General features: G+C 41.7%; 1 protein-coding gene across 3 annotated transcripts in view; it reads right to left on the reverse strand.

Annotated features, from left to right (window-relative positions):
- The window catches only part of LOC149154613 (putative CoA ligase CCL6), a 305,760-nt gene that overhangs the window by 235,517 nt on the left and 46,871 nt on the right, over nt 1-23,372 (reverse strand). For all 3 annotated transcript variants that reach the window (XM_089440150.1, XM_089440151.1, XM_089440149.1), the window contains exons 4-5: nt 1,884-1,940; nt 1,449-1,497 (exon numbers count right to left, since the gene is read on the reverse strand). In XM_089440150.1, coding sequence (XP_089296276.1) covers nt 1,449-1,497; nt 1,884-1,940 — 106 coding nt within the window. The remainder of the gene's footprint in view (nt 1-1,448; nt 1,498-1,883; nt 1,941-23,372) is intronic.

A 23,372-nucleotide genomic window follows, 5' to 3' on the forward strand; every position in this document is an offset into this window, starting at 1 on the left:
CATTTGAGTAGAGACCAATGTTACCAGACTCGGAATCGGCAATAAATCGGCGAGGCAAAAGAGCGAAGAGTTTTAATCGGATCGGGGAAAAATCGGGAAAAAATCGGTGAATTCAATAAATAAAGATATATACATATTGAATTAAAAAAAACATTGTTCATTCATATTCAACAAAGCCATGTCCAGACTCCAAACAATGCATAATATCAATAGATGTCCCAAATATCATGAATGAATAAGTATCTCATATATGTTATGAGTCCAAACATGATCCAAAGTACTAAGTCCTAAGTCCTTACCAGTGACTACATGAACCAGAAGCATCTGCTTCTGAAAGTTTATAAAATACTGCATACGAATCAGTAAAACGCAGTAACTGAAATCTCTTGATTGCTGCTGAAATGATACAATAATGGTTTGCCACTGAAATCTTTGACATAGCACACGTTGAAGCTACACTGGAGCACACTGCACACTATGCCTCTATTACACTACGACTCTATTACCTTCTTGATGTATGAGTTGCGGGCCTGAGAAGTGAGAAGTAAGTTACAGACCAACGTTTAATTTTTAACGTAACTAAACCACACAGCGAAAAATGCGGGATCCCTAAAAGTTAAAACCCGTGCTTGCCGAGTTGACGGTTGAAAATCACCTCAGTCACCTAAATCGAAATTAATCGGTGAGTCGCAAGTCAAACTCGGGTTGACCACAAGTCAAACTCAGTCAACGCAAGTTTGACTCGCCCAGAGTTGAATCAGATCGTTTGAGGGAAGAGCAGAGTTTGACTCGTGATTAATCGCGAGTGATCGAAGATTCATGTGTCACTGGTAGAGACCATAGATAACAAAGAGCCTAAAAGACATTTAGAGTTGTCAACAGTAACTTTCTGGGTTGATAAAAGTAGGGCACTGATATTGGCTCCACCATGGTTCAAGTCTCTTCAATGAGATGCTTATGCTTGTGCTCATGCTTGTGGATGTGTCAGTGCACATAATAGTGTCTGGGACCAAGTGCAAGTTGTGGGCATCTCTGCCAGAATAGATACTCCCCACTCATGGCCTCTTAGCCAAAGATTCCAATTTGAATGTTGTTGGTTGCAACTTGCTGTCTTTCAAAGATGGGGTAAGGCATGCTAACCACAGTGTGATTTGTGGAATCCAGTCACATGAGGAAAAAAGATATTTAAACAACATTTCAATATTGAACACTTCTATGTAACCACTGACATAAACCTCTGAAGATGTGCACAAGCAACCTTCTCAAGCGAAGGAACTAATCACATATGTTTTGCCAGAATGCATTTTCATACCACCAACCTTCTACACATTTATTCACAATTTGTAGTTACAACTTGCAGAAATAAAAACATAGGTAGGCACAAAAACAAATGTAATCTTTCATACTGAACTATAGCATTGTTCTATGTAGAAACTAAAAATTCTTACCAAGAGTGTCATAGAGCGGAACACAATAAATCCCATGGCTGTTGCAAGCCTGTAAAATAGCCCCAGAAACATCAGATCATGCAAAATCTGGAATGTAAGGGAGTTTTGCTACATCAGATACTGTAACAAATTGTTTATCCTTTCAGCCAAATCTACTAATTAAAAAACTGAAATTTCTCTTTAAAATAGACCAAAATAAAGAAACTTGACTTGTAACATATAATGTGCATGGCCAAATTAGCTTTATTAACTTGGTTTGCAATTTTTATGGGATAGAGATTTAACTGGTGACAAGAGGGTGTCTCAAATGGAAAAAAGTGCAAGCAAGCTCTAATCAATGCTTGAATTATAGGACCTGTGAAAAAATTATTATTCAGATAGCAGTAAAATTTCCACTTTACTCCACAGTATTGCTTTGTCATTGTAGATTCATACCTCCATGCTGATAATCCATTCGGAAGAGTTAATGCCATAAATACCACAACGGCCTCCCTGACAATGCAACATTTGAATCAGACATGCTATATGTCTACAATAATACGATTTATAAATAATCGAAAATCACAAATCCACAAATAACATTGGAGAGGCAGAACCATAGGCAGGGGAACTTAAATTTGCCCCAGATATAGATTACTTCTCATAGATTCTAAAAAATAATGCACTGAAGCCATGCCTTTACAAGTTATCGGATAGGAAAGGGGTAACTTGACCTTAAGGAGGGGCAGAGCCATGTAAAAGAAATGAAAGAATAAGGAAAATTAATCTTATAACCGCTTGTGACTATTGCAATAACCATAAACCAAGGACTTATGTCGATACAAACATAAGTGGGTGGGGGATACTAACATAAAACAAGGACTTATGTCTATACAAGTAACCAAAAAGGAAACCCCACATGCAGCACTCTACAATACAAGGATGTACAAGTGCCATACTAGTGTTTATCCAACCCCTAAAACGAAATGGCCCCACAAGCATGATTCTCCTATGGTCCAATGCCCCTCCAACAAGACAATGCATTCCCCAACAAGATATCAATCCAACACTCATCTTTCATGATGGAATCCAAGTGTCCTCTAACTATGTGCCATTGTGCTCTCATTTGCCTAATGCTCCTCTTACATGTGTCAATGTGATTATCATGTTCCAATGCTTTTCCTCAACATATGTCTAGGTTTAGAACTAGGCTCCACGAAGTATGATCCTCATGTTGATTTGGTGTAGCATCAGATGTGCTCTAGCCATGAAAATTGGTGGAAACGCTAAAGCACATGAGATCTCCAAGACCTAGAAATGGTTTGGACAAATTGTTCCCGGTTTGGGAGATATTAAAATAATTAATATTTTTAATGGAGTTCCTAAGTCTAAACTTAGGAAAAATAAAATATTAATGGGTATTAAAATATAACTAGGTTAGAAGGTTCCAAAAGTCATGGATCAAGCCAAATCTAATCTTAGCCGTAGGTAAAAGATTTAATCTTGATTGTTGATGGACGAACGAGAAAAGTATAAGAAGATGCTTGAGGGTCAGTTGGAGAACACACCAGAGTGATCAGTCATTCATTTCGCTACAGTGGGGTTGCTAAGCAAAGTTGAATTAGTGATCAGCAGCAAGAAGCAGTGAATACATCGCAGAGAGGCAGTGTTGGTACTAGAGAAACAGCGCAAAGCCCGGAGAGGTTGACGCAAAGGCAGTTAGGTGCTACACAGAGGCAGATGGGTGTTGCGCAGAGCGAGGAAAGGCCAGCGTGGGTGACACAAAGGGTCTGAGGGCTGATGCAGAGGTTTCAGTAGCCGCGCAAAGGCTAGCAGAGCTGATGCAGGGCCAGGAGGCAGCGCTAGGAAGATTTTCGTGGGGCAGACTGGGTGTTGGTGAGTCGGGAAGGGTGACGCAGTCCCTATCAGAGTGACGCAAAGCAGTGGAATCGTTCATCTGGTGATTGGTCAGCCAGAATATCTATCTTCGAGGAGAGGTACTACTACCGAGGGCATTTTCTGTTGGGCGAGCCATTTCTGGCACCCCGGTTGTATTCTAAAAACTACATAATAATAAAATCCTCTGAATAGTTGCACAGTTTTCCCGCATTGGGTTTTTCCGGGGACATTGGTCCAAAAATAACAGTGTCACTTGTGTGCTTGTTTTCTTTCAGTTGATGATCTGTAGATGTTGATATTGTACTTATGTTTATTTTCAGTATTTACATGATAAATAACTTGTTAAGTAATTAAACAAGTAGGTGAGATAGACCAGATAGTACAGGAAGAATTTCTAACGTTAGAGTTAGAAATTCCAACATGGTATCAAAGCGTGGTTGCAGATCACAGGATAACTGAAGGCATCAGCTAACAGAGCAGTAGCAGCAAATTCAGTTGTCCCAAGTGACAGAGCTGATCCATGCAGAAGGTGATAGAGGAAGGAGTGGCGTAGAGAGACTGCGTCATCATTCTGGGCCAAAGAAAGGCAACGCAAAGAGACTGTGTCATCATTCTAGGCCAAAGAAAGGAAACGCAGAGGCTAAGGGAGGCAAAATCAGGCTCATGCAGAGGCTAGGAGGGTTGACGCAATTGACTAGGGGAGTTGATCTGCAGGTGTCGGTATTTCGCAAAGCCAAGTGGCTCAATCCTTCAGTTGTTCGGGTATAGGAGGCTACAGGTAATTTGCAGAGCGAAGCTACTGGGTTACTGTGGTCAGAACCAGTGTTGAAAATATCAGTATCGACAAAATATCGGCGAGGGTCCAGAAAACATCTTATCGGCAATATCGGCAAAAATATCAGCAAAATATCCGCAAATATCGGCAAGCATAAAAAAATAATTTTTTCAAATTTTTAAACATAGCCGATATTTTCAAAATATCGCGATATTTTGTCGATATTTGTCGATATTTGCTGATATTTTGAAAATATCGTGATATTTTCTCGGCGATATATCGTTTTGTCGAAAATATCGCAATATTTTCGAATATCGCCGATATATCACTGATATTATCAATAGTGGTCAGAACAATACCTAACAAGGGAAGACCAAGGACGAGGAATTTCCAGAAGGGAAATCAGGACTCGGAGGGAGTTGAACCAAAAACTTGCAGACGGGAAGTTGAGAGACCCTGCAGGAGTCGAATAGAGGACTTCCAGGAGGGAAGTTAAGAGACTCGGAGGAGTCGACAAAAGAGTAGCATAATGGCCGTGAATGGTCTGAGAGATCAGGATAGGTTGGACGGAGCATCCAACTTCGTGGTTTGGAAGGCCAAGATCTCATCCATTCTAGACAGACATTGCATCAAGGACTTCGACTTGAAAACAATAGCGATCCCAATTGACCCAGCTGGAAATGAGAAGTACGAGGAGACAATGGCTAGGGCGAAGTGCATCATCCTTGATGGGATCAAGGATCATCTGGTGCCGCATATTGCCGAGAAGGACACGGCAAATGAGATGTGGGATGCCCTGAAGAAATTGTACCAGCATACTTCCGTGGAGAGGAAGATGTTACTTAAAAATCAGTTGCGGTCATACCAGATGCAGAAGGGAGAGCAGATAGATGTCTTCCTCGGTCGATTGAAGGATATTTGTGACCACCTAACTTCCATTGGGGCCACACCGGATCAGGAATTGATGGTGAGGACCGCATTGAACGCAGTCTCAGAGGATTGGGAGGTATTTGTCCTGAGCATAATGGGCAGGACGAGCCTTCCGGATTGGAAGGAACTATGGGCGAACTATGGGCGGCTCTTCATCAGGAAGAGATCATACGAGTGACCAAGGTGGGGGATAGCAGCAAAGGGGTCAGAATCAAGGAGGAAGAAGAGGATGCGTCTCTAGCATCTCCAGGAAAGCAGGAGAAGAGAAAGAAGGACCTCTCCAAGGTCAAGTGCTTCCATTGTGGGGAACTAGGTCATTTTGTGAACCAGTGTCCCATGAAGAAGAGTAAGGGAGAGGCTTCTGAGACCAAGGAAGTGTCAGCTAGGCCATAGAAAGAAGTCGAGAAAGATGAGGATTGTGCCATGAGTGCTCATGTGCCACTTGAGAAGAAGTGGGGAGACATCGAGCTGTAGTCAGACGGACTACAGACGATGAGGGGCAAGATCCTTGAGGTACCCAACCTCTTGGATTATACCTTGTTGTGGGAACCCCAAAGAGGAGTAGCAGGACTAACGGATGTCGGTAGAGACGGATGTAGATGCAGCGACAGAGAGTGCTACAGTGCAGGAGTCCCAGGACAGTGCGAGACTAGCAGGCTACAACAGTGCGAGAGGCGCGGGAGTGTTGCACCAGTGCAAGATGGCACAGAGAGGTGTGCAATGGTGTGAGATGCAAGGAGTTATTGCAGCAGTGCATAGGTCAGTAGAGGTAGCACTTGTTAGCGATAGAGGGAGCTTCAACATCGACGGTGTTTCTAGCCTGACAGGGATGTCAGAAGTTGGGTTGATCAGTTACTTACTTCTTAGTAACTGAATTGCAGTGCAGCAGTTAGTACTGGCAGTGCTATGGGCAGCACGATGCATAATGATGAGAGAGGATGCAGCTATGGGAGGATTGACCAGCGACAGCACGAATGCAGAGGGAGTTATCGTAGGGATGCAACAATGGCAGTGGCAGGGCCATGGGCAACAGTACAGGATGCAGCAGTGTAGAGGATGTTGGGCAGGGAGGCCTAGCATCAACACAGAGACTGGTGCTGAATAATCAGGGTGGTACTCAGTATGGAGTATTACTAGAGCACAGTCTTCGCTAAGAGGGAGTGTTGATTTGGGGTAGCATCAGATGTGCTCTAGCCATGAAAATTGGTGGAGAGGCTAAAGCACGAGAGATCTCCAAGACCCAGAAATGGTTTGGACAAATTGTACCCGGTTTGGCAGATATTAAAATAATTAATATTTTTAATGGAGTTCCTAAGTCTAAACTTAGGAAAAATAAAATATTAATGGGTATAATATAAAACTGGGTTAGAAGGTTCCAAAAGTCATGGATCAAGCCAAATCTAATCTTAGTCGTTAATTAGAGATTTAATCTCAGTCGTTGACGGACCAACGAGAAAAGTATAAGAGGAGGCTTGAGGATCAGTCGGAGAACACACCAGAGTGATCGGTCATTTGATTTTCTAGAGAGGGGTTTGCTAAGTGAAATTGAATCAGTGATTAGCAGCGAGGGGCAATGAATACATAGCAGAGAGGCAGAGTTGGTACCAGAGAGACAGCGTAGAGCCCAGAGATGTTGACGCAAAGGCAGTTGGGTACTACATAGAGGCAGTTGGGAGCTGCGCAAAGCCAGGAAAGGCCAACGTGGGTGACGCAAAGCGTCTGAGAGATGACGCAGAGGCTTTAGTAGCTGCGCAGAGGCTAGCAGAGCTGACGCAAGGCCAAGAGGCAGTGCTGGGAAGATTTTCGTGGGGCAAACTGGGTGCTAGTGAGTCGGGAAAGGTGACGCAGTCCCTATCAGAGTAATGCAGAGCAATGGAAGTTGAAATTGCTGCTGTGGGATCATTCATCTGGTGATTGATCAACCGGAATATTTGTCTCCAAGGAGAGGTACTACTGCCGAGGGCATTCTCTGTTGGGTGAGCCATTTCTGGCACCCTGGTTATATTCTGAAAACTGCATAATAATAAAACCCTCTGAATAGCTGCACCGGTTTTCCCGCATTGGGTTTTTCGGGGGACATTGGTCCAAAAATAGCAGAGTCACTTGTGTGCTTGTTTTCTTTCAATTGATGAATTGTAGATGTTGATACTGTACTTGTGTTTATTTTCAGTATTTACATGGTAAATAACTTGTTAAGTAATTAAACAAGCAAATGAGATAAACCAAATAGTACAGGAAGAATTTCTAACGAGTTAGAGTTAGAAATTCCAACACCTCAATCCAAGCATCCTCAACACAAATGTCCAACCTCCAAGTTGTATATCACATGGTTCCATTCTCCATGAAATATGCTCCTCAACCCAAGTGTCCCCAAGTCAAGTATCCATCCTCCAAGGTGTATATTACATGGTCCCAAGTTCTTGGGGCCAAGTGCCCTCCAAGCGTTTAGTGCTCCTTCTCCTAGGTAGTTAGCTCTCCTAATTAGGCAAGTGACTACCACATTTTTTGCACCCAAGGGGTTAGTCACCATGCCAATTAGGATAATAACCTCTTAGGTAAGAGCACCATGCTAGCACTCTCACTAATGTCAAGCATCCATCCAAACTAAGCCATCCATGTGTTCACAATTTCTAAAGAGCTAGGAGACATAGCACTATCCTAGCAAGGAGAAAACACTTTTGGAATAACCCTAAAAACTAACATGTGGTGTATTACCCAATTGAAACCTATCTATTCCTATTAGGTTTGTCACACATCATATGGCATGAGGCTCCACATGTGATTTTTATCACAATCAATATGTTTGTAGCATGGCACATATGGATTTTGATGGGTTGGGGGTGTATTTGCAAAGGAGACTATTTTTTACTTATTGGATGATGATGGTTTACATTTTGGTTGCCTTCATGTGTACATGGTCATGCTTGATGGATAACCCTCTCGGTATACTTGCTCATCATCATTTGGAGATTGTTCTACGGTGGGTTAGCTCTTGTATTGGTGTTACATGAAGAGATGCTTGGCTTGGTATGTGACAACCTTTGTAGATAGAACGTAGAAGCATCTTAACGGTAAATTGGTAGTGCCCTAAGTTAATGACCTTTCGAAAATATTGAGCACGTCCCTTCTTTTTCATCACATTTTTTCATTTGAGGCTTGTGGTTATGACTTTGCATGTGTATTCCAAAATTGTAGAAGTACTAGTTGATTTTGTTATGCTAAGCCTAAATTTGTTTTAAACTATTTGTTTTAGATGCCTCTAAATGTTGAACAATGGATCTGTGTTATCCAAAGCATCCTTCGAAGGGCCTCTCCCACCCCAAACTGAACTCCAAATGAGAGCATCCAAGATGTGCCCCTAAATCGAGAGAGTGCCCTGAGGCTCCCTAGTGAACTCAATGCCACTGTGAGAGTTTGGAAGACAGAATGAAGGTTGTCATCTACTACAACAAATAGTTAGAAAGCTAAAGAGGTAAACCCAAAGCACATTCTGTTAGGCTTTTGTATATCCTTGCATGGTTTGCCTGTGGATTTTTCCTCTACTCCTACTCATTCCCATTCCTTCTTCTCCCTCATTTCATTACAAGTTTTCAACTAAGACTTGAGGAATGATCTTCTTGTGGTTTACGGTTCCATTTTTTACTGTCATGGTGTTGGTCGTGTTGAAGAATCTAGGGCATGGGGTTAATGAGATTCTTCTTAGCTTGATAACTATTTGTGAGGTATTTAACATTTAGCTTATTAGCATTTCTTTAATGTTAGTGTGTCTTCATTAATTCATCAAATAGCTACCATAATCAAGAGACAAGGACACAAAAAGTTGGCTTTCTTTCTAAGGCCAAAACCTCTCCCTCTTGGAGAGGAAAACCCGCACAAAATTCTTCTTATAGAGATTCCAATTGACGAACACCAAGACCATGACCCTTGATTTTTTGAGCGACTCCAAGACCAAGACACCAATCCTCTTCTTCGTGTGAGATCATCACTACTACTGCACCTTCACTGAGATATTATAGCTGCCAAAAGTTTACTGAGATCTTCATTATTTCTATCAAGATCATGAGTATGGCGAAACAGAGTGTGAAAAATTCTGAATCTAACACATCAGAAACCCCTACTGCCATTTATGGTTTACTATCTCCTACTTGTTCTTTACATTAACAAGTTATTTAATTACATAAACATCGAATTAAACACAAATGCGGCCTTCATGAATATACAAATCACGCATTGAAGTAAACAAAAACAATAACACAAGGGACACCGTTATTTTTGGACAATCGTCCCCTGAAAAACCCAATGCGAGAAAACCATTGCAGCATATAGAGGGTTTGTATTATTAAGCAGATTTTGTGAATACACCTACAATGCCAGAAATGCCTCACCCAACAGAGAATATCCTTGGCAATAGTACCTCTATCTAGAGACAGATATTCTGGAAAATTAGCAACCGAATGATCAAACCCCGCAGCGACTCTCGTTGTTCCTTGTGCTGAACAGCAAAAGCTGCGCCAAGCACTGCTCGGGAACTGAGTCACTCCTTTAGGAGATGCATCACCCTATCCCAACTCAGAATTTGTTGATCTGCTCACAGTCTGCCCCACAGAATCTCCCCAGTGTTGCCTCTGAAGCCCTCTACGACTTTTGCATCAACCTCTACGACTTCTACGTTAGCCTCTACAGCCCTCTGCATCCTCTGCATTAGCTCCTACGGCCTTTGCGTCAGCCCTTCTACGGCTTGCGTTATCTCTCCGGCACTTCACTGCCTCTCTGTTATGTATTCTTCAGCCTTGGATGGAAATCCCTTGCTAAACTGCCCCTCACTGCAACTAATCACTAACTCGATTTCCTCAGCAAACCTCGCCCCATAAATCGAATTTTTTATCTTTCTTGGTGTGTCTCCAGTTGACCCTCAAGCATCCTCTTATACTTTTCTTGTTGACGATTCAACAGTCGAGATTAAGTCCCAAATCAACGGCTAAGATTAGAATTGCCTTGATCCTCGTCTCTTAGAACTTTCTCACCCATATTATATTAATACACATTAATATTTTAATTTTCCTAACTTTAGACTTAGGAACTCGTTAAAAATATTTATTATTTTAATATCTCTTCATCCAGGTGGAATTTCTCCAAACACTTTCTAGGTCTTGGAAATCTCATGTGCCTTTGCCTCTACACCAAATTTCATCTCTAGAGCACATACGATGCTACCCAAAATCAACACTCCTATTAGCAAGGAATGTGCTCTAGCAACACTTTACCATAGAAGTATCACACTGATCTTCCGCATCGGTCCTCTATGCTGATGCTTGGCTTACTGCCTCACATCCACTGCACTACTACTTCCTTGCTACTTCCTGAACTGCTACCCATGACACTGCCATTGCCATTGTTACATCTGTACTGCAGCTCCCTCTCAAAATGTTGCCTCGTGCTGCTCATAGCACTGCCACTGCTAACTGTTTCACTGCAACTTGGTTACCGAGAAGTAAGTAACAGAATTCACCCAAATACTGACATCCTGGTCAGTCTGAAAGCCTCGTGATGTTGAAGCCGCCTCTACTGCTATCATGTGCTCCCTCTGCTGCCACTATGTTGCTACAACCTCTTCTGTCCCTCTCGCATTGCTGCAACGTCCACTGCGCTGCTACAGGTTTCAGCACTCTAGCACCGCCTTGCCGCTCCACCACACCTTGCTCCACTCTACACGTGTTAATTTTAGGTATGTTCTATGCTTAGAGCAATTTATTTCAATTTTCACAATTAGCTCCATATCTTTTCCAGATTAGCAATCACATCAGCATTAAAGTAAAATGCAGATAGAACATAAACATAGATCACAAAACACAAGCCAAGACAAGAGGACACAAGATGTGGCACTAGCCAGGGACAAACCCCGATGTGGGGAAACCCTTGATCAATTCTTCTTATATGTTCTTCAATAGTTCAGCAGAGAGAGAGAGAGATAGTATGTTTACAACAGATTTCAACACTTTGACTTATCTAGATAAGAGCATAGATCATCTCTAAGAAGATGATACATGAGATCAGTTGAAGACATGCTGCTTCAACTAATTCTCCAAGGTGACTCCTTCACCTATCGTTGTGTTGCATTTCATCATCATGCTACACCTCACCGCGCTGCACCATGCTGCACCCATCATCACTATGCTGCATCTCATCACGCTTCATTAATCATGACTGTACCCATCACTGTACTGCATTATGTGCCATTGTTGCACCATGTTGCCATCCTGACCTATGTGTTGGTTGCACCTTGCTTGCTTGTTGTCCCTTGCTTGCTTGTTGTCCCTAGCATGCTTGTTGTTGCATGCTAGTTGTCCCTTGCATGCTAGTTGTAACATTGCATGCTTGGTGTATTTGCTGCTAAGTACCATACAACTGTCCCAATGTTAGTTAGTTGTCCCTTGCATGTTGCTCTCCTTCGAAGACAGATGCTCCGACTGTTTTGGCAGTTCCGTTGTTCCCAGCAGTGCCCGCAGTCCCGGCAGTTTCGGCTTTTCCGGCAGTTCCGGCTTTTCCGGCTTTTCCGGCAGTTCCAGCTTTTCCGGCAGTTTCGGCTTTTCCGGCAATTCCGTCTTTTCCGACAGTTCCAGTTTTTCTGGCAATTCCGGCTTTTCCAGCTTTTCTGGAAGTTCTGGCTTTTCTGGCATTTCCGACAGTTCCGACTTTTCCCGCTTTTCCTGCTTTTCCCGCTTTTCTGCCCTCTAGATCAGGGCAACGTTATTCCTTAGGATCTCTCCTCCTACTAAAACCCAAAGACAAGTAGAGAGAGGAAGAGATCCCAAGTGTGTTGAAATGACTTGAAGGCCACTTCTATTTATACTAAAACGTTGAGCACATGTGGGGTTTATTTGGTTGTTGGCCGACCTTGATGAATTGTCTTATAACGCAAATAAATTCATAACTCCATGAATACTTATCGAAATTGGATGATCTTTAAATCAATCCCACACTTCTCGATGAGAGGGATCCAAGAAAAATATCAGCTGCCATAAATAAGATGACCCACATGGAGTTTGGCCCTAGTTGCCAATTTTAACATGTCATCATGCTACTGTCGTTAAGGGCTCCCGTAGCTGTATGTCACCTCTTTTCTAGAGGCACATGAGCACTCATGGCACAATCGTCATGACTCTCAACATCCTTCTCCGCCTTTGCCTGAGCAGCCTTTGAGTCGAAAGCTTCTCCCTTGCCTTTCTTCCTAGGCCACTGAAATGCATAATGTGCCAGCTCCCCACAGTTGAAGCACTTGACCTTGGAGATATCTTTCTTCTTCCTCTTTTGAACCCCCTGCTGTCCCACAGATGCTAGAGTTGCATCCTCCTCCTCCTCTTTCTTGATTCGAACCCCCTTACCACTACTCGCTGCCTTAGTAAATCTCCTGAGTTCTTCCTGTCGAAGAGATGCCCATATCTCCTCCCAACTAGGGAGAGTTGCTTTGCCCAAACTGCTTTGGGAAAATGTCTCCCAGTCCTCGGAGACCACAATTAGAGCAGTCTTGACCATGAATTTTGGATCCGTTGTAGACCCCAAGGAAGTAAGTTGGTCGTGAATTCCTTGCAACCTATGAAGGAACGGATCGATCTCCTCTCCTTTCTGCATCTGAGATGACTTCAGCTGATTTTCCAATAACATCTTCCGCTACACGGAAGAGCCCTAGTATAAGGTGGTCAACATCTACCACATTTCCCTTGTTGTGTTCTTCTCTGCAATATGTGGTATGACGTAATCCTTGACCCCATCTAGAATCATGCATTTTGCCTTTGCCTCAGCGAACTCATACTTCTCATTTGCATTAGGGTCAACTGGGACAGCTACAATTCTCAAGGCATAGTCCTTGATGCGATGTTTATCCAGGATTGCCAGGATCCTGGCCTTCCAGATGACAAAATTGGAAGCCCCGTCCAATCTGTTCTTATCCCTCAATCCGTTCACTGCCATCTCTACTCTTCTTCTTTAGACTCCCTCTGAGTCTCAACTTCCATACTCGAAATCCTCCGACCAACTGTCGAATCACTCCTCTCCAATCCTCCTTTCTCGCTGCAACCCGGATCTAGATTTCTTGGCTAGAAATTTGTCGAGGTAGTGCTTCCCTCTACCTTGGTTCAGTCTCCTTAGACATTGTTCTACACCGACAAAAACAGTGTCCAACTAGCTCATCAAATCAAAATTTGCTCAACTCCCTTAGTGTCGGCAACTGAAAACTCTGAGCTCTTCTGGCTCTGCGCAATCACAATGAGAGCTGGATCAGCTCCTCCTGGCCACTGCGTCAATCCTTCCTCGCTGAGAAAGATGACTTGGCACTATGTAAGCCTGATCTACTCCCCTCTGCCTCTAAGCTGGCCTAGATAGCTAACGCAGCTACTGCGTGGGCTCCTCCCAGCTACTGCGTCACTTTTACTTGGCTCAAAGTGCTGATGCAAGCACTGCGTGAGCATCTGTGTCACCTTCTCTGCACTGTGTCACTCCTTTTGCGACTCTAGCTCTAGAATAGCATTGTCTCTCGGGACAGATGCTTCTCTGCTGCAAATTCTCTGATTTTCTCACTTGGTGTCTTCAGTCACCTCTAATCCGCAATCGCTCTAATACCATGTGAAAATTTCTGAATTTAACACATCAGAAACCCCTACTGCAATTTCTGGTTTACTATCTCCTACTTGTTCTTTACATAAACAAGTTATTTAATTGCATAAACATCGAAGTAAACACAAATTCAAGCTTCACAGATATACAGATCATGCACTAAAGTAAACAAAAACAATAACACAAGGGACACCGTTACTTTTGGGCAATTGTACCCGGAAAAACCCAATGTGGGAAAACAGGTGCAGCAAATAGAGGGTTTGTATTATTAATCAAATTTCGTGAATACAACTAGGGTGCCAAAAATGGCTCACCCAACAGAGAATATCCTTGGCAATAGTACCTCTATCCAGAGACAAATATTCTAGAAAATCAGCAACCAGATGATCAAACCCCACAACGACTCTCGTTGTTCCTTGTACTAGACAGCGAAAGCTGCTCCAAGCACTGCTCTAGAACTGTGTCACTCCTTCAGGAGCTGTGTCACCCTATCCCGGGTCAGAATCTGTTGATCTGCTCCCAGTCTGCCCCACAGAATCTCCCCAACACTGCCTCTGAAGCTCTCTACGACTTCTGTGTCAGCCTCTATGGCTTCTACTTTAGCCTCTACAGCCCTCTGCGTCCTCTGTGTCAGCTCCTACAACCTCTGCGTCAGTCCTTCTACAGCCTGCGCTGTCTCTCCCGGCACTTCACTCCCTCTCTGCTATGTATTCTTCGGCCTCAGATAGAAATCCCTTGCTGAACTGCCCCACACTACAACCGATCACTAACTCAATTTCCTCAGCAAACCTCGCCCAAGAAAATTGAATTCTATCTCTCTTAGTGTGTTTCCAACTGACCCTCAAGCCTCCTCTTATACTTTTCCTATCGGCAATTCAACGGCTAAGATTAAGTCCCTAATCAACGACTAAAATTAGAACTGGCTTGATCCTCGTCTCTTAGAAATTTCTCATCCATATTATATTAATACACATTAATATTTTAATTTTCCTAAGTTTAGACTTAGAAACTCATTAAAAATATTAACTATTTTAATATCTCTTTATCCGGGTGGAATTTCTCCAAACGATTTCTGGGTCTTGGAGATCTCATGTGCCTTAGCATCTCCACCAAATTTCGTGGCTAGAGCACATCCGATGCTACCCAAAATCAACACAGAGATATCCTTATCACAAGTATCCCTAGACCTATGACTTTGATTTTTCTTCCTACGTTTCATCATTATACATATGCTGCTCCTGAGACAGAGTATACACCGAGATACAGTGAGATCATCATGATCCTCTTCATCGAGACTGAGTGTTCTTGTAGGATTATTGAGGTCATCATAATTATGTCGAGACTAAGAGTATGCTACAATGAGATCACCGAAATTCATTGTGACTGTGTTGCGATTACAACTACGTTCAGAATGTCGAGAGTATGTCATACAGCTACCTCGAGACTATTACTGAGATGTTACGTGATGTTACTTTATTATGCATACGCTGAGATCTTATATCACAGGTGTGCCGAGATTATGTTACAGGAACTTCGATTATGAAGAGAGTGCACTATGAGATTACAATGACTGCGATTTGTGCTGTGTTGAGATTACCGTGATGATAGAAATGCCAAGACAATGTTTCCTCCTTCATCGAGATAGAGTATCCATCATATTCCAAGATGCTATACTTCGTTGTACTCATCGAGACTTATCGAGGAGTTCAATCATCTTGTCGTTCTGTGGTGACCCTTAGTCGTATATATATATATATATATATATATATATATATATATATATATATAATGATCATGTCTTCCATATCAAGTCGACATTACAGTAGATCATTCTAACACTTCGTTTGAGCCAACTTGACATTACTTTTATTTTATTTGCAAGCCGACATGACAGTGTTTTGCTTTGTTTTGCTTGTTTCCTTCTTCAATAGGATTGTGTTGTTTTTGGAGGGCTAATATAGACACTAGGTAGCTTTATATACATTACAAATATGCTCAAGGAGAGCTCTTTAACATGATTTTGACTCTTTGACTTTCCTAGACCTATGTAATGAGCAAGAAACTCATTCATATAATTTACAAAAATAATATTTCTTTTCTTTACAAGTACAAAGATCAAAATTACATGTATAAAGACCGAACCTAGGTACATTTTCTTCAACAGGTCGATAATAGGAAGACAGAAAAGAAGAGGATAATGATAATTACCATAATCATAATGACCAACTATATGAAGATGATGAATGTTTGGAGGGGGATGAAAGTAGCGATGAAGGTGGAAAAACTTTATTCACACGATCTCGATCTCGATCAGCATATTGTGTCATTGCAAAACCATTCTGCAAATTTGTAATGTAAATGATGCTAGTAAGACCATGTATGTATATAACAACCTAAGTAAGCCTATTATTTTGGTGAAAATCTCATCCTGGGAGGTTTTCGTCTCACAGATTCATGTGCTTCTAAACACGGATGATCGAGAGGGTTTTTCCCTTCAACCTCACCCCAAAGCTAGGGTGGAATTTGTCGTCAAAGTCTTAGGTGAGTCCTAGTGTTTTAGTTGAGTCTTATGTAAAAGTGGTTTGGGAATAATTTAAGATAGTTAGCTAAATTATTTTATTACAAATCACTTGTTCTACTGGATCATGTTGTGTCACAGAATTGGGTGTGTAATTTGAGGGTGTATACCGAATGGGTGTTCCCCCTTTTAAGGTTGAAAATGTAATCATCTTATGTAAAAAATATTTGAGTGCATGGTCCCTCATATTTAGACACCACAGCTAAAATATTAGAGGTTGGAAAAAATATTTAATCTCCTCAAGTGTCGATTAATTAATTTTTCTGGCAAAAATTAAATTTATCCTAAACCAGAAAATTAATTAATTAGAGTCAAATTTAGAGTCTTAGAGAAATTAAACTCTCCAAGAGGAAAAATTCGTGGGTATCAATGAAATTAATTTTTTAAGATCCCCCACCAAGGGAATATTGGAAATTTCAAAAAAAATTGGACCCTTGGGCCTTGGTCAATAAGTCAAAGTCATTTTTTTAGGAAATTAGCTCCAAATAATTATTTTTTGAGCTAATAAAAAATGGGTTAAATGAGAAATTCGAAAATTCATCAAAAAAAAAATATTTTCAACAATGGAGATTAAAAAATGATCAAATATTTTTCCACGACCAAGAATATTTTGACAGTGATCAAGCCAACTAGCCGTTATTTTTCCACTTTGAGGATTTATCTATGAATTAAGAGTCATTTGTGTCTCAAGCCATTAGGTTTTGACTTTGTAGCTTTGAAAAGTTGATGTAAAGTATTGTCCACTAGGAACGTAGAAAGAATCATAATAAAGAATTTCGGGTGCATTTCATGGTGTCTGATCTGATGATTTGTGGTACGCGTTAGGTACGGACATTCCTATATTGTGCATTATAAATATTTTGATCATTATTTAATTGTAGGTGATAGGAACATTCTATTAGTAAGTTGTGGGCTTATCTTCGGTGATTCGATTCACTAGCTGTTCTAACAATTTGTTCTTCAGAAATATATAGTGTTTGCAAGTTCCCCAGCCCTTGGATTCCAAGTTCACAACTTTGGATAGAGGTTGACTATGTTTGGACTCTAATTATTTTTATGGTGTTCTAACTTCGCTAAGGCTGTGATTTATTATTTATCTTTCGAAATACATTTAGCCACTACTAAAGATTTATAAAATTCCAAAAAAAATTCAAGCATTTTACATGTATATTTTGTAAATATAATTTGTATAATACACTTGTAAATTATTTTATTTTTCTAATCTTGGTTTTGCAGCTAGGGTTTTTGCGGTTTGAATTAATTTTGAATTTTTGTATATATTGGGATTTTGGGTATTTTTATTTTCATTTGTGCAGGTGAGATCAAGTGAGAACAAATGGATTAGAATTAGATCTAGGCCCTTGAGGGTAAGATCTAGTCTCCAAAAATTTTGCAGGGCCAGCTCCTGAAGAGAAATTTGCAGTGAATTACAAAGCTGGAGCAAATTTACTTTTTGAGCAAGGGTATCGGCATTTTCAGGCCTCCCAAGCCCATCTTCAACCTCCTTTGGCCCTGTCACCCTTTTCTCCCCCTGCGTCAGCCTCTTTGAGGTTGGTCGTAAGTTCTAAGGACCTCGGCCTTCCCTCCTTGCCTTTGTCGTGGCCTTGAAAGGCCTTCGTCCCCCTTCCTCTCCCTCTGCCTCCCCTTTCTCGACGCCCTTATCCCTCTGTTTACCCTCCTTCCCTCATCCACTCTTCCTCCTCTCCTCCTCGACCCTCTCTCCCTTCTCTTTCCCCTCCTATCCCCTAGCCGCAGTTCCCCAAGCGCTTGTGGCAAACCTTTTAGGCCTCCAAACCCTAGGCCATAGGCTCTAGGGCCTTTCCCAAGCCCCCTACCTCCTCTTATTCCTAACCGTAGCCCTTGTGGGGCTCTTTTCTTTCACAGTAAGCCTATCTGGCCTTTTCCCTTGAGCCACTAGGCCTTATAGGCCCTTTCTAGCACAACACTAACCCTATTGGGCCTAGTGCTAGACCCTCCTAGCCCTAATTTGCTCTCTGCCCATATCTGAAATTTTTGAACTAAAGATTGGTGGGTTTTGTAGGGAGAAATTTGCTCAAAGTTGGTGTTTTCAAGTGCCAAGTGCTTTGGAGAAATTTTTGGCAACCTGGGCAAGCATGCTTCAAGGCCTTGTGCCTAGGGTTTTCTCTCTAAACCCTCAGTTTGTCACTGTTTTGCTACAGCTCTCTGAATCATTCATAACAGTGGTGAAATTCATGATTAAATGCCCTAAAAATCACTTCTAAATAGTCTAAATTCACTAATAATTTCATAGTACACTAGTGTTCTGCCTACTTGGGTTTTGAATTCTGAACTTAGATCTACTTGTTAGCTTAATGAAATATCTATGCACAACCAGATAGATCAGATCTGATATAAGCTGTAAAAAACACTTTAAGAGGCATAAACATTGATTAATGTGATATCCAGCACATTGTCTTAACATTCAAGTATCTTCGGCATCAATTTTTTGGCATAACTCTTCGTCTTATGGCGACTGGTATCTTTGCATAAAGTGTATGATCTGATCTGGTGTTTTCTGAATAACACATCTCAAGAGGGCTAAAAGTTCATCATTTCACATTGGCAAAGTTATTTTATCAATTGGCAAGTCATTACACAGCTTATTGGTTTCATATGCTTGATAACTTCTTGGTTTATTTGTTGTTGTCCTAAAGATTAATAGTGTTCATCTCATTAATGTTGCTAAGTGCTATTGTGAAGAATATTGTCTTAGCATTGGTTATTTGAAGGTTAACATTTGTTTGTTTACTTGTAAGCTCATCCATAGTCTCTAAGGAATCGTTAATTTTGCACTAAGTAACCACTCACACATCATAACTCTAATCTTGTTGAATTGTTTAAGTTACTTTGAGCATTGAAGTTTCATTGATCTAATTGGCTTAAGCATCTAATCGAACATTGCTAAGGAATCATTGTGTTGTCCATCTTAAGCATTGGCATATTGAAAATTAATTGAGCATCTCTTAGTTTTGGGCATTAAGATCTAATTGGCGTTTTGGTTGAAGCATTATTGAGAAATTTGTTGGATAATTGCTCTAGGTTGAGTTCATAATCTTGTGCTCTTTCACAATCTTAAGAAGGTTTGGTGATTTTATTGTCTATCTTAAGCAATTGGCATCTTAACTTTTGTTGACTGTTATTGTCAGTGTCTAAAGAGCATAAACTTGGCATTATCTTAGATAATTATTGTGGCATAAGATTATTGATAATTATCATTGGAATATCTTCAAAAATTGGCATCTTGTTTTGATAATCATTGGCAAATTTTTAAGTGAATAATTCCTCCTAATCAAGCATCTTGTGGATTTGACATTGGCACTTAAATATTTGGCACACCCTTGGTAATAAGATTGCCTTTTCATTTATTGATAAGCACTATTAAAGATTAATCATAACTTAAGTACTTAAGCAACTAAACAATCTTAATCCAAGACTCATATTCTTTACATAAGCATCCTAGGCCTAGTTGCATTAACAATTTACCTCCAAGCATAAGCCTTGTTGATAGACCCCCAAAGCCACCCTTTCTCAACTAGCTTAAGGGATTCAACACCTTTCTAGTGGTTAACACAGTGACCTTGCAGTCATCAGAGCCACAGTCTCTAGAACGCAGAGGCACTGGGTGGTTGGAACACATGAGGAGGTATCATTAATCAAGCCTCTACTTGCTTCCCGTTAGCTTCCATCCCACAACGTACTCCAAAGATTGGTCTCAAAACAGTTAAGAGGGGTGTTCCATTTAGACTAGGCATATAACTTAAAAGTAACCAATATGTGTAATATTCCTAATGGAAATATACAATGATAAACAAAGCAGACATAACCAAAGACACACAGAAAAACACTCGAGCATCAAAACACCATTTTAAAGCCAAAACTATGCTGCTAAGCCATTTTATTAATAAATGGGAGGGTACAATGAGGTGTTGGAAAAAGTGCACCTGAGCTTGCTCAATGAAAGCTAGCTAAGCCGAAACGAATAATAAGAAGTCCCCCTCAAAAATGTCGATGCTCTGTCTCCTGGCTTTATGTTGCAGTGTTGATAATATCGGTATCGGGAAAATATCGGCGAGGGTCCAGAAAATATCTTATCGGCAATATCGGCAAAAATATCGGCAAAATATCGGCAAATATCGGCAAGCATAAAAAATAATTTTTTCAAATTTTTAAATATAGCCGATATTTTGCCGATATTTTCAAAATATCGCGATATTTTGCCGATATTTTCCGATATTTGCCGATATTTGCCGATATTTTCAAAACAGAAAATATCGCGATATTTTCTCGGCGATATATCGTTTTGCCGAAAATATCGCGATATTTCCGAATATCGCCGATATATCGCCGATATTATCAACAGTGTGTTGAACTACCTAGAAATACGTTGTTGGCTGAAATTAATCTCCAATGCTCAGAAAATTCTAGGAAATTAATCTCGGCCTCTCCACCAATAACCCAAAAAAACCCACGAAGGAATTGGCCAATGCTTGACTTTAGAAATTCGGCCCTATTTCCCCTAGCTCCTCTAACTACTGGCTGAATTGGGACCCTTGTTTGACCCCTCAAATCTGCCCAGAAAATTCTAGTAATTTGGGATTGTGATCCTTGCCCAAAACCCAAAAAGAGTTTCCCTTGGTTCCAACCTTCAAAAATTGACCCTTCACAGCTTGGCCCTCCAATTTTGAATTTTGTTGTTGTGACTGGCCCTCTCAATCTTTGCTTTCCCAACTCCAGCAATCCTCCTCAAATGGCCCACCAAATGATCTCCCAGCACCCCAATTCCAAACTCCCTCAGATAGTGTTGCCCCAAAGAGTCTCACTCCAATGACTAGGCAATCATGGAGGAGACGACGTAGTCTAGTGTGTGATGAAGAGTGAGTTGCGTGTAAGATGGCCCTCTTGTATGTAGCTGCCCTCTATACTCCTAAAAATCGACCCTCCTGCTGGTAGTGTGAAAAGGCAAGGTGAAACTCCCTCCTTGGGCTAGCACTCGAAGTCCACCAAAGCAAAGGTTGAGATCTCTGCTCGGAGACACTCATGTGCTAAACAACACTGCAGAATTGGCTTCAGCTCAAGCGTGCTATGTCAAAAACACAATTTCTGAAATAGATGAATGAATACAAAAATGAGTGCCTCTTGCTCTATTTATCAAAGAGCCTCCAAGATGCCCACGTGGGCCCCGCTCGACTTTTCTCTCACCAACTTCGCTCCAATGAGAGCGTACTCCACATGTGGGTCGTAATTCTCCATGGGGTGGCCCCCACGCTCAACTAGAGCCGCAATATTTACCTTCCTTCTTCATGTTTGGGCCCCCACTTAATCCCAAAATTCATATGGGACCTCTAAACCCGCATCTCCTAAGTGCAAACATGAAATAAAACAAAATTGGGCAAGATTGATATTTCCCTTAGCAATATTGCTAAGCAGGAATATCAGTCCTCCCCACCAAAACATTTCTTGTCCTCAAGCAACTTCCGAACAAGCGCTCTCTCCAAGCTGGCCCAATTACTACTGCGAGCAATATTGAGGTCCCAATTATGCCACTGAACCACTCCTGATCCCTATGCTGACCTATCATAAAGAAGTCCCAATGGCAGATCTAGGTGACCTCCCTTGGTAGCAGCCATCTCACCCCTAATGGTCATTGATTTGTCTAGTGTTGCGATGCCTGGGTCCCATGCTAGCCATAGAAGGGTGCCACCATGTTGTCGTTGCGCCACTCTAACTCTCACAGACTGCCCATAGAGCATACATTGTACCCTCCTCTCCTGGAACCCGAAGGTGGAATACTGATAAAGGCGAGACACATCCTACCCAAACATCTCCATGTCGCCAAAGTCTACCCATCTAAATCTAACTCCGAACCAGTGTAGCAACAGAGAAAGCCTGCCTCACCATCCGATGAAGGCCTCTGCGTACCCCCATGTGCCAACCCAAGAGTGAACTAGACCACTCTCTGCCATGACTCTGACCATCACGAGATAGAGTGATCTATCAATCACTTGAATCCCTGCATTCCATAGTTGGACCTACTGCAACATAGATCTGACAACTACAGGAATCCATCTGTGCCTCATCTCTAGTCCCTGCATGTGATCAATATATAGGCTCCATATATCGTGGGCTAATCTGATGCATGCTAATCTTCCCTATACCTACCACTGTGTAGTACCGATGATCGTTGGAAGCTAGGGAAAGGGTTCGATTTTCAGTTGCAGGTTGAGAGAAAAGTTGAATTGCCCTAGATAGTGATTCCAACACTCAGAGGGAGCAACAACAGCTCAAATTTTCGTTGAGTAGATTTGTTGTTGGATGCAGAGGATTTTGCAGAAGCAAAACCAGCGTCGAGTAGAAGAGAAAAGCACACACAGCAAAGGGTTTTGCAAACATGACCGTACAATATTTCCAAAGGAGGTTTTGCGAGTTAGCCAGAATGCATATCTGGGCGACAATTCGACTTCCATTGGCCGGAAATAAGCGCTGGAGGAAGTGCGAGTTGTCTAGTATGGGCTGCAAAGTGAATAAGTGTCCCAAAAAGGAATCAAGCTCAAAAGGAGATAGTGGGGCAACAAATCCAGGTGGAGGAGTATGAAACTTCAGTGTGTCGAATGGGCAGGGTCCAGCGCAGTTGGAACAAGGAGATCAATTAGATCAATTCCATATTGTTGCAATGGCACCATCACCTTTGCTACAGGAGCCCATAGTATCATACTAGAAGGTTTGGTGTCAGCAGATGACAACTGCAAATCTAGTTGCAGCTAGTACACGTGAGACAGTTGCAGAGCTAGATGCAGTGACACAAGCAGTGCGAATTTCCCAGTTGCAGCATTCAGGTGCAATTCCAACAAGAATATTCCGAGTGCAGAACTTCGTTGTATAGTTTCCAGTGCAAGAGGATAGTGCAAGTTTCCAAGAGGGGGCAGAGAGATTTCCTATAGGGAGATAGAGACTCAGAGGGAGTCTAGCTTCAGAGGGAGCAGCCCTATCGAAGCTAGTACTTCAAAATCTAGGGAGATTAGACTCATTATTGCAGCAGAAGCATTAGCATAGCAATAGCGGCAGTAGTATGAGTAGATCAGAGTTCAGCATGTATGTAGCTATACCTCCAGGAGTGAGGTGGGGTGATTTGTTG

The sequence above is a fragment of the Pinus tabuliformis genome, chromosome 9 (assembly GCF_031772625.1).
Source record: "Pinus tabuliformis cultivar Carrire ecotype Pingquan chromosome 9, CPIR1, whole genome shotgun sequence".
NCBI classification, from domain to species: Eukaryota; Viridiplantae; Streptophyta; class Pinopsida; order Pinales; family Pinaceae; genus Pinus; species Pinus tabuliformis.